Source organism: Salmo trutta, chromosome 4 (genome assembly GCF_901001165.1).
Source record: "Salmo trutta chromosome 4, fSalTru1.1, whole genome shotgun sequence".
NCBI lineage: Eukaryota > Metazoa > Chordata > Actinopteri > Salmoniformes > Salmonidae > Salmo > Salmo trutta.
This window is the reverse complement of record NC_042960.1, coordinates 63,479,236-63,491,586: the sequence shown is the minus strand read 5'-3', so window position 1 is coordinate 63,491,586 and position 12,351 is coordinate 63,479,236. Positions and strand designations below refer to the sequence as shown.

General features: G+C 43.9%; 1 protein-coding gene across 3 annotated transcripts in view; it reads right to left on the bottom strand.

Moving 5' to 3' along the window:
• Positions 1 to 1,563: 1,563 nt before the first annotated feature.
• Positions 1,564 to 12,351, bottom strand: part of LOC115192846 (EGF-like repeat and discoidin I-like domain-containing protein 3) — a 35,436-nt gene continuing 24,648 nt past the window's right edge. For 2 of the 3 annotated variants that reach the window (XM_029751740.1, XM_029751738.1), the window contains 7 exons: positions 10,673 to 10,786; positions 9,974 to 10,155; positions 6,782 to 6,937; positions 6,148 to 6,292; positions 4,363 to 4,565; positions 2,809 to 2,964; positions 1,564 to 2,492 (listed from right to left, as the gene is read on the bottom strand). In XM_029751740.1, coding sequence (XP_029607600.1) covers positions 2,349 to 2,492; positions 2,809 to 2,964; positions 4,363 to 4,565; positions 6,148 to 6,292; positions 6,782 to 6,937; positions 9,974 to 10,155; positions 10,673 to 10,786 — 1,100 coding nt within the window. In that variant the 3' untranslated portion in view covers positions 1,564 to 2,348. The remainder of the gene's footprint in view (positions 2,493 to 2,808; positions 2,965 to 4,362; positions 4,566 to 6,147; positions 6,293 to 6,781; positions 6,938 to 9,973; positions 10,156 to 10,672; positions 10,787 to 12,351) is intronic. The other variant, XM_029751739.1, reaches the window with a different exon arrangement.

Below are 12,351 nucleotides of genomic sequence, written 5' to 3'. Positions count from 1 at the left end.
ACAGAGAAATCTATATTGCTTCCTGATAACTTATGGAAGCCATATATAACGTTCTCCTATGCAGTGAAACGACAGATGCCTAGTATTACAAATCTTTGTTTTTCAACACTCAATCTACATGTAGGGTCAATATGTATACTGTATTTCTTCAATGTAGAAAACTTTGGGTTTCACAATTTTCCACACCTCAGCAAAGAATAATCAAACTGACTCTGAAAGTGCCTTAAAAAATATAATACAAAAAAAAAAAAACAATATCATAAAATAAAAAAAATAAAAATGAAAACATGGCTGAGTGGTATTGAGTGGAGCTGTGTATCATGGAGTGTTATAACGACATCAGTAGCACATACAAAATGAATAGATTTACCTTGTCCCAGATCAGTTGTGCTGTCTTGACAACTCTTATGGTTGTGTTTAGCAAGACAGCACAAACAGATCTGGGATCAGGCTAGAATGGATCTGCCTTGACCTGAGAAAGACATTCGGCAGCGTCATGAACTTGCTAACTCAATATTTTCTTTTTTTTTTTTTTTTTTTTTTACTTTATAATATTTCTCAATTAGTAATAAATGCATTACATTGATTATGCACTGCGAGTTGTGATAAAACAATTCTTATAGGACAGACATCACAATCAAAGTACATTGAGTTATAACTAAAGTACGTGGTGTATTATAACACCACATACTGTAAGGTAGTATTTCTGCACTTTTAGATTCTCTTTGGCAAAAAATAATCAACTAAAATACAATTCAACGACTTTGGGGTTTTGGAATGTCACAAGATTACAGAACAAGAGTCTATGCTTTCTAAATGTTATGTCTGCTACTACGCTGAACAAAAATATAAAAGGCAACATGTAAAGTGTTGGTCCCATGTTTCATGAACTGAAATAACAGATCCCAGAAATTTTCCATACGCTTAAAAAGCTTATTTCTTTAACATTTTGAGCACAAATGTCTTTACATCCCCGTTAGTGATAATCCATCCACCTGACAGGAGTGGCATATCAAGAAGCTGATTAAACAGCATGATCCTTACACATGTGGACCTTGTGCTGGGGACAATAAAAGGCCCCTCTAAAATATGCAGTTTTGTCACACAACACAATGCCACGGATGTCTCAAGTTCTGAGGGAGCGTGCAATTGGCAAGCTGCATGCAGGAATGCCCACCAGAGGTGTTGCCAGATAAATTAACATTTAAATGATCTACCATAAGCCGCCTCCAACATAATTTTATAGAGTTTGCCAGTACATCCAACCGGCCTCACAACCGCAGACCATGTGTATGGCGTCGTGTGGGCGAGCGGTTTACTGATGTCAACATTGTGAACAGAGTGCCCCATGGTAGAGGTGGGGTTACGGTATGGGCAGGCATAAGCTACGGAGAACGAACACAATTTCATTTTATCGATGGCAATTTGAATGCACAAAAAATACCGTGACGAGATGCTGAGGCCCATTTTATGTTTAAGGTATCTGTGACCAACAGATAAAATATCTGTACTGCCAGACATGTGAAATCCATAGATGAGTGATTTCCTCATTAAAATCTTAGAAATTGTTGCACGTTGCGTTTATATTTTTGTTCAGTATACTTACATGAAAATGTTAATTTAGTAAAAACGTGAATAATAATGAACCATAATGCATTTAGGACTAGTTAACTAAGACTATACACATGGCAACAAAGCAAAATACATTTGGTATACATTTCTTTAAAAAAAATAAAAACAATTCGCATCAAGTCTATGGTTACATTAAGTCTTCATTAAGCAAACACAAACAACAAAAAAGTTGTGCAAAAACATCTTCCAAAGCACTGCAGAGTCACAGCTTGGAAGCTAACACTACACACGAGTGTGTTGGATAATGCTACTACTCACTTCAGGACGGTCAGGTGAAAACCCTCTATTGGGAAAAACATCTCAGCTAAATGAGCTATTATTGTACATCGTCAATGGGTTTCAGGTTCAGCCTTCGGCCCGTATACAGTAGCAGTGCTAAATCATAATAATGAATAAGATCAGCACTCCTACTCTGAAACTCTGAACACAACAAAGGCCCGATCTAGGAAGGACAGTTTCAGAGTCCATGCAGTTCCGGCTGACACAGCAGTAGTCGGTGTGCTCGATGGTACAAGTTGACCTTAAGCACAGATCTAGGATCAGATTACCCAATTCTAGCAGTAACCATTAGGTGGTTTTGTACCTCCTCAGTCGGGGCAGGGTTGTGTTGGTGGCGTGGTGTTTTGCTGCCCTCTACAGATCTGAGCAAGGCAGTGCAGGTGCGGCTCAGGAGGTTTTGGGAAAAAGGAAGAGGGGTGGGGGGGGCTTGGGCGGGGCTACTCGTCGCAGCCCAGCAGCTCCATTCGCAAGGTGATGCGCCCGTGCCACGCCCACGGCAGGACGCGGACGAATCGGGCATAAAACGGCGGCTCGAACAGGTTCTTCTTGTGGACGTTGTTATCGCTGTTGCCGGGGAAGATCTGGAGGTTGGAGAGTCGAATTACACGCACAGAGACAGATGGGAGTTAGTTAATTAGCTACTTAGCTAGCTACTTAGTTAGTTAGCTAGCTAGACTGAACATCCATCACAGAATCTATAGAACATCATTAAATCTATGACATATGTTGAAGTGTCTGTATCTCACGGCAACTGTTGTTTGAGGTTCTGTTTATTGTGTGAATATCAACAACAAAACCAAGAAGTACTTTAATTGGTCCATATTCCTACACAGCCACACATTGGGTAAATTCATGTTGGGCTCACTTCTTTGGATGTCAAGATGCAAAAAAACTGACCTTGTCTGTGCTGGTGACATCATCCTTGACTGTGCTCCAGAACTGCCCATCGTCACTGTAGGACACCTTGAAGGCAGAGACAAACTGGACCGCCCCAAAGTCCTTGGCCCCCTGGGTGACGATACCTGTGATTTTCTTAGGGGACTCCAGGTCTACCTGTTACAGAAGGAGAACGTGTGAGAACAAGCAGGACTCCAGGTCTACCTGTTACAGAAGGAGAACAAGCAGGACTCCAGGTCTACCTGTTACAGAAGGAGAACAAGCAGGACTCCAGGTCTACCTGTCACAGAAGGAGAACAAGCAGGACTCCAGGTCTACCTGTCACAGAAGGAGAACAAGCAGGACTCCAGGTCTACCTGTCACAGAAGGAGAACAAGCAGGACTCCAGGTCTACCTGTCACAGAAGGAGAACAAGCAGGACTCCAGGTCTACCTGTCACAGAAGGAGAACAAGCAGGACTCCAGGTCTACCTGTCACAGAAGGAGAACAAGCAGGACTCCAGGTCTACCTGTTACAGAAGCAGAACGTGTGAGAACAAGCAGGAATCCAGGTCTACCTGTTACAGAAGCAGAACGTGTGAGAACAAGCAGGAATCCAGGTCTACCTGTTACAGAAGGAGAACGTGTAAGAACAAGCAGGAATCCAGGTCTACCTGTTACAGAAGGAGAACGTGTGAGAACAAGCAGGAATCCAGGTCTACCTGTTACAGAAGGAGAACGTGTGAGAACAAGCAGGAATCCAGGTCTACCTGTTACAGAAGGAGAACGTGTGAGAACAAGCAGGAATCCAGGTCTACCTGTTACAGAAGGAGAACGTGTGAGAACAAGCAGGAATCCAGGTCTACCTGTTACAGAAGGAGAACGTGTGAGAACAAGCAGGAATCCAGGTCTACCTGTTACAGAAGGAGAACGTGTGAGAACAAGCAGGAATCCAGGTCTACCTGTTACAGAAGGAGAACGTGTGAGAACAAGCAGGAATCCAGGTCTACCTGTTACAGAAGGAGAACGTGTGAGAACAAGCAGGAATCCAGGTCTACCCACCACACTTCCACCATGAAAAATAAGCATCTTGGGCTAACCTAGAGAAATCAAGTTCAAAACTAATTGTCAGTAATTTGTTGGTAAACAGTGAGAGAGAATGTTTACGAAGGGCTAACCTAGATAAATCAAATTCAAAAATTGTCAGTAATTTGTTGTTAAAGTAAACAGGGAAAGTTTGGGAAGATTCTCTCTCACCAACACAAATCACCCTGAACTATAGCCCCCCCCTCCCCCCCAAAATAGAAATATAAGTGTTATTGTCACACACACCAGATAAGTGCAGTGAAATGTGTTGTTTTACAGGGTGACACACAGGAGTACGACACCTCTGGAGTAAATAAGGGTTAAGTGCCTTGCTCAAGGGGCTCAACGACAGATGTTTCACATTGTTGGCTCGGGTATTCGAACCAGCAAACTGGCCCAATGCTATAACCTCTAGGATATCTGCTGCCCACTAAGTGACCACACCACCCACATCACTTCCCAAAATCCCCTCTGAACCCCCTGCAGTTACCTGCAGCCACTCAGAGCGTTTGGTGGTGTCCGCCGTCCAGGCGTTGGTCTTGCCCTGCTTGTCCAGCCGAGCGTAGTGTGGCTGCCAGGCGAATGCCTCAATGCCCCAGGTGCGGTAGACGCTGGAGGCCGAGATCTGCCGGTCGGCGAGCAGGCGCGACTTCATGCCCAGGGGCTCGGAGCAACCTGCCGTGTTTGAATACACTGTGAAGTGAGACCGACAAGCAACGGGAGGGAAAGAGAGAGCGAGAGAGAGAGAAGTATGATAGACAAGAGACGGACAGGAAAGGCCCAAGCCAGCCAGCCGGTGAACAGCACACTGAAAGCACATGGATGACGACAGCCAGTAACGACCAGAGTTGTGGTGAGGTGGACGGAGTAGTGAGAGCACATAGCCAAACGGGACACAGAGTTTGCCCAACTTATCCTCCTCATTGGCTCTCTGATGATAGAATAAAATTGTCTAGGGAGCTTTTTGGCGGTCATTTAAAATGCTACATTTTCAAACCGAGTTGGCCGAACTTTGTACAGCCCATGTTATGACTTTGATGAAGGGTTTCCTGAACTCGGTCCTGGTGACCCTAAGCGGTGCACCTTTTGGTTTTTGGCCCTAGAAATACACAGCCGTTTCAAATAATCAAAGCTTGATGACGAGTTGGTTATTTGATTTAGCTGTGTCGTGCTAGGGGGGGGAAAGAAATGTGCACACCTTGGAATCCCCAGGACAGAGTTTGGAAAATGCTAGAGTAGAGTAGAGAGACAACATACGGCAGCCAACTAGTGGAGCATGTAGGTTCGTTGGACTGAGACAGTGAGTCGTACACTTCGTCAGTGTGTGTTGCAGGATGTTGTTTGTAGCGTGCATGTGTGTGGTGGTGAGTGTAGTACGAGGTACACGTGGAAACATAACCAAGAAGAAACTGCATAGCATGCTTTGACAGAGTCAAAGATGGACATTTCTGACCACTTAAAACCAACACTTTTTCCCCCCCTCAGTAAATTAAACCAAGCCAGACGACCCATGGCATCAGGATACAACCAAGCCATCAGGATACAACCAAGCCATCAGGATACAACCAAGCCATCAGGATACAACCAAGCCATCAGGATACAACCAAGCCATCAGGATACAACCAAGCCAGACGACCCATGGCATCAGGATACAACCAAGCCAGACGACCCATGGCATCAGGATACAACCAAGCCAGACGACCCATGGCATCATGATACAACCAAGCCAGATAACCCATGGCATCAGGATACAACCAAGCCAGACGACCCATGGCATCAGGATAAATGCAGCAGAGGACATAAAGGCAGTCCAAAATATCTTGCTAGTTCTACTAGCGCAGATACAAGGTTGTGATGACTTGGTTACAATCCCCCCCCCCCCAAAAAAACTGATGTATTTACACGATAGATGTCATTGCCAATGTTTCCACTGTAAAAATGTCCATATGTTGTTGATAAATCACTTTTTAGATGATTTTAGTTTTTCAACCAGACAGAACTCATGCAAACTGGGCAGTATGTATCAGTATCTGGACAGGTACTGAGTCAGACTGGATCAGACTTATTTCCCACAGTATCATTTCAGTCAGCCGTCAACCAAAAACCTTCTGGTAAAACTCAAAACCATCTGTACCATAGAACCATCCGACACACTGAAACCAAACCCCATTCAGTTTGAGTTTGTTGACATTGTTATCGGTGTCCGCATGCGTCTGAGAGTGTGTGTGTGCGCGTGCGTCTGTGTGTAAGTAAGCATGCACGTCTCTGTGTTTACCATTGAGCTCACAGCCCACCAGCTCAATGCGCAGGGTGCAGGCCTTGCGACAGACCACGGGGATGATGCGGAAGTACTGGCTGATGATTGGAGGGTCAAACAGGTTGGTCTTGGTGCTGTCGTTGTCCACGTTCCCCACAAACACCTGGAGAAGTAAAAGAAATGAAGAATATGATATTTGATCTCGCGTGACTTAGTCATGCGTGCATACATTTTTCATACGGGTGGCCCCGGCGTGACACTGTAAAAGGCAGAGTTCACCAACCCAAACAAATCTATGCCTTTCATTCATATCCAGGGAAATGGCACCCCATTTCCTGAATAGAATGTATAACCTACTCCCATCAAACTCAAATCATGGATGTCGAAGCCAGTTCCACTACGTATTTTCACTGTTCCCCCTCTAATCAGGGACTGACTTAGACCTGGGACACCAGGTGGGTGAAATTAATAATCAGGCAGAACAGAAACCCAGGAGGCTCCGGACCTCGTAGGGTCAGAGTTCAAGACCCCTGCTCTAGACCCTAAATAGAACACTCAAAACATGCACTAAATGTAGAACGTGCAAATGCAGAAATCTGCCATAGTGTGTGTGTGTACACATCAGAAGATGTGAGTGTGTGTTTTCACTCACAGTGTCCTTTGTCTGTCTGTCCAGGCGGTACATAGTGTAGGTTCTCCCGTCCAGACTGGACGCCACTTTAAAGGCCTTGATGAACTCTGCTGACCCCATGCGGCTGGCGCCCTGCGTCACGATGCCCGTGAAACGCATCTTCCTCTGCATGTTAATCTGCACAAGGGACAAACACACATGGTTCACTGTCAGATCACTATATACTAGTCAACATGGTTCACTGTCAAATCACTATATACTAGTCAACATGGTTCACTGTCAGATCACTATATACTAGTCAACATGGTTCACTGTCAGATCACTATATACACACACACTAGTCAACATGGTTCACTGTCAGATCACTATATACACACACACACTAGTCAACATGGTTCACTGTCAGATCACTATATACACACTAGTCAACATGGTTCACTGTCAGATCACTATATACTAGTCAACATGGTTCACTGTCAGATCACTATATACACTAGTCAACATGGTTCACTGTCAGATCACTATATACTAGTCAACATGGTTCACTGTCAGATCACTATATACTAGTCAACATGTTTCACTGTCAGATCACTATATACAGTTGAAGTCGGAAGTTTACATACACTTAAGTTGGAGTCATTAAAACTTGTTTTTCAACCACTCCACAAATTTCTTGTTAACAAACTATAGTTTTGGCAAGTCGGTTAGGACATCTACTTTGTGCATGACAAGTAATTTTTCCAACAAAAGTTTACAGACAGATTATTTCACTTATAATTCACTGTATCACAATTCCAGTGGGTCAGAAGTTTACATACACTAAGTTGACTGTTTCTTTAAACAGCTTGGGAAATTCCAGAAAATGACATCATGGCTTTAGAAGCTTCTGACAGGCTAATTGACATCATTTGAGTCAATTGGAGGTGAACCTGTGGCTGTATTTCAAGGCCTACCTTCAAACTCAGTGCCTCTTTGCTTGACATCATGGGAAAATCAAAAGAAATCAGCCAATACCTCACAAAAAAAAGTTGTAGACCTCCACAAGTCTGGTTCATCCTTGGGAGCAATTTCCAAACGCCTGAAGGTACCACATTCATCTGTACAAACAATAGTACGCAAGTATAAACACCATGGGACCACTTAGCCGTCATACCGCTCAGGAAGGAGGCGCGTTCTGTCTCCTAGAGATGAATGTACTTTGGTGCAAAAAGTGAAAATCAATCCTAGAACAGCAGCAAAAGACCTTGTGAAGATGCTGGAAGAAACAGGTACAAAAGTATCTATATCCACAGTAAAGCAAGTCCTATATCGTCATAACCTGAAAGGCCGCTCAGCAAGGAAGAAGCCACTGCTCCAAAACCGCCATAAAAAAACCAGACTACGGTTTGCAACTGCACATGGAGAAATGTCCTCTGGTCTGATTAAACAAAAATAGAACTGTTTGGCCATAATGACCATCGTTATGTTTGGAGGAAAAAGGGGGAGGCTTGCAAGCCGAAGAACAGCATCCCAACCATGAAGCACGGGGGAGGCAGCATCATGTTGTGGGGGTGCTTTGCTGCAGGAAGGACTGGTACACTTCACAAAATAGATGGCATCATGAGGCAGGAAAATATGTGCATATATAGACGCAACATCTCAAGACATCAGTCAGGAAGTTAAAGCTTGGTCGCAAATGGGTCTTCCAAATGGACAATGACCCCAGGCATACCTCCAAAGTTGTGGCAAAATGGCTTAAGGACAACAAAGTCAAGGTACTGGAGTGGCCATCACAAAGCCCTGACCTCAATCCTATAGAAAACCTGTGGGTAAAACTGAAAAAGCGTGTGTGAGCATGGAGGCCTACAAACCAGACTCAGTTACACCAGCTCTGTCAGGAGAAATGGGCCAATATTCACCCAACTTATTGTGGGAAGCTTGTGGAAGGCTACCCGACACGTTTCACCCGTTAAACAATTTAAAGCCAATGCTACCAAATACTAATTGAGTGTATATAAACTTCTGACCCACTGGGAATGTGATGAAAGAAATAAAAGCTGAAATAAATCATTCTCTCTGCTATTATTCTGACATTTCACATTCTTAAAATAAAGTGGTGATCCTAACTGACCTAAGACAGGGAATTTTTGCTAGGATTAAATGTCAGGAATTGTGAAAAACTGAGTTTAAATGTATTTGGCTAAGGTGTATGTTAACTTCCCACTTCAACTGTACTAGTCAACATGGTTTACAGTCAGATGTGCTGCCATATACTAGTCAACATGGTTTACTGTCAGATGTGCTGCCATATACTAGTCAACATGGTTTACTGTCAGATGTGCTGCCATATACTAGTCAACATGGTTTACTGTCAGATGTGCTGCCATATACTAGTCAACATGGTTTACTGTCAGATGTGCTACCATATACTAGTCAACATGGTTTACTGTCAGATGTGCTACCATATACTAGTCAACATGGTTTACTGTCAGATGTGCTACCATATACTAGTCAACATTATTAACAAAGATAATGTTTCGAATGACTGATCCTAGAAAGTCATGAAACTTTCCCTGCACACGGAGGGGAACGACAGCGTGCAATCTGGGTAAAAAGGGCCAGAAATGTGACTAAGTCAACGCCAAAAACATTCATCAATGCAATGAGTCTCAGAGAATAAAACACCTTTTACATTGTCAGAATTGAATTATGTCCCAGTCTTATCTGCACTGATATGAAGAAGAAGAGAAAAAAAAAAGACCTGTGAAAGTTATTCCCTTGTAGGCAGCCACAATATATTGCTTTGACCTATTCCCCATAATGATGTTGGACCTATCCTCCATAAAGTCTCTCCCTTGCCCTGCTAGACTAGATCAGTAGATACCCTGCTAGACTAGAGCAGTAGATAAGCGAGAGATACTTTACTATGGAGATACCCTGCTAGACTAGATCAGTAGATAAGGGAGCTACCCTGCTAGACTAGATCAGTAGATAAGGGAGATACCCTGCTAGACTAGATCAGTAGATAAGCGAGATGACCCTGATCTAGTCTAGCAGGGTATGTTCATTAGGAACTGCACCAGATTATTATCTCGATTTGCAAAGCAGAGAAAAAGCCTCTCATGAGACAACACCAGGTAGTCTCTTGGTTTCAGTCAGATTTCTTCAGTTTTTCTGCTTAAAGAACACGATCCAGACAGTGGTATTGGAGCCTGACTGTTGTACCGTACTGACCTCTATCCAGGGGCTCCTGTCATAGGAGGCTGAGGTCCAGGCGTTAACCAGGCCCTTGTTGTTGAGGCGTGCCAGCTCAGACCCCCAGCGCTGCAGGCCCAGGAATCCGTAGCGCACCGACGAGGCCGAGATCTGAGACTCGGCAATGCCTCCGCCCTCCATTCCCAACAGAGAGATACAACCTGAGGGACAGACAGACAGACAGACGTCAGAAAAACACACATACAGACAAGACAGATGCACTCAGATGCAATAGAAAGAGAAACTAAAAGGTAACATGGGGTTAAGATAGTCTGGTTTATTATTTCATACAGTATGGACACATACACGCCCCATAAAATCTGGGAGACGGCTTCCAACCCATGTGTTGTCCACTGACTGAACTACAGCAGCTCCTACCGCTGTCTTACACAGCCATGATTCAGGCTCACAGACAAAAATATTCACCATCTATCTAAAAGCATACCAACTCTTTTCCTTAAGAACATCAATTTAACTTAATAAAAAAAACCTGGGCCAGCTTTGGACGGTCCCCCAAATTACATTATTCCATTAATGTAACGTACTTAATCACATTCAGGCTAATGCATTTTATTGCACTTAAAAATAACATGGCAGATTACAGCTAATAGAGAGCCAGTGTGTGTGTGTGTGTGTGTGTGTGTGTGTGTGTGTGTGAGAGAAAGAAATGGGACTCACGCAGTTGGCAGTGCTTGCCCACGTATGGGGACGGACAGCGGCAGTTGAAGTCTCCATTCAGGTCCCTACAGGAGCCACCGTTTTGGCACGGCTGGTTGGCACAGTCATTCACATCTGGAGAGAGACATCATGATCACCATCAGTCACTGACATTCCATATGTACAGAACAGAATAAAGTATGAGTAAGATTATACGGACAGACTAAATACTCCTATTCCAACATACGCTTTTCCTGAATCTAAAATATATTTATTTAACTCGGCAAGTCAGTTGAGAACAAATTCTTATTGACAATGACGGCCTACCAAACCCTAAACCGGACGACGCTGGGCCAATTGTGCGCCACCCTATGGGACTCCCAATCATGGCCGGTTTTGATACAGCCTGGAATCGAACCAGGGTCTGTAGTGACGCCTCTAGCACTGAGATGCAGTCGTTAGATGGAAGAAAAAAAAAATCTGTTCTAAACCTGATAAATCTAATAACAGCAAAGACCTATCTGAACAACGGCCGAATTGGCTCAGATGAGCAGTTGATTGGTCCAATTCTCTGCAACTCCCTGAAATACCCCTAGATGGCGCACTTTCCAACAGTATACAACCGGAAGTGTATGTTTTAGAGAGGATGCTTGGCAACGGCAGCACCCTAGGAGGACAGCGTGTATTCAGAAGAATGGAATGAGAATACACACTTTTAATCTCTCGCCTGCAAGATTTGATTAAAGTTCCTTTGAACACAGCTCTAGATTGACAGTGTGTGTGTGTGTCCCCGAAATGGTAGCATATTCCCCATGGGCTCTGATCAAAAGTAGTGCACTACATAGCACCCTATTCCCCATAGGACTCTGGTCAAAAGTAGTGCACTACATAGCACCCTATTTCCCATAGGGGAATAGACACAACACGTTTACCATCGGTGTAGAATATGAGACAAATCTCACTAGTAGCCGTCAGTGAAGAGTGTGATGTGTGATTCTGTGCCAGCCAGGCAGGCAGGCAGTCACCCACGAGTGAGGCACACACACACACACACACACAGCCTCAATTTTGCCAGACCCCAGGAAGTGTGGGGATCCATAATAAATACAGTTACTGATAACCAAGGGTGAAAAAAAGTTGTCATACTTCAGTAAAAGTCTCGATATCTTAATAGAAAATGACTCCAGTAACAGTGAAAGCTACCCAGTAAAATACTACTTGAGTAAAAGTATCTGGTTTAAGATGCATTTAAGTACAGTGGTGGAAAAAGTACGCAACTGTCATGCTTGGTTTGCTTATAAACTCAGCAAAAAGAAAGAAACGTCCTCTCACTGGCAACTGCGTTTATTTTCAGCAAACACAACATGTGTAAATATTTGTATCAACATAAGATTCAACAACTGAGACAAACTGAACAAGTTCCACAGACATGTGACTAACAGAAATGGAATAATGTGTCCCTGAACAAAGGGGGGGGGGCGCAAATTCAAAGGTAACAGTCAGTATCTGGTGTGGCCATCAGCTGCATTAAGTACTGCAGTGCATCTCCTCCTCATGGACTGCACCAGATTTGCCAGTTCTTGCTGTGAGATGTTACCCCACTCTTCCACCAAGGCACCTGCAAGTTCCCGGACATTTCTGGGGGGAACGGCCCTAGCCCTCACCCTCCAATCCAACAGGTCCCAGACATGCTCAATGGG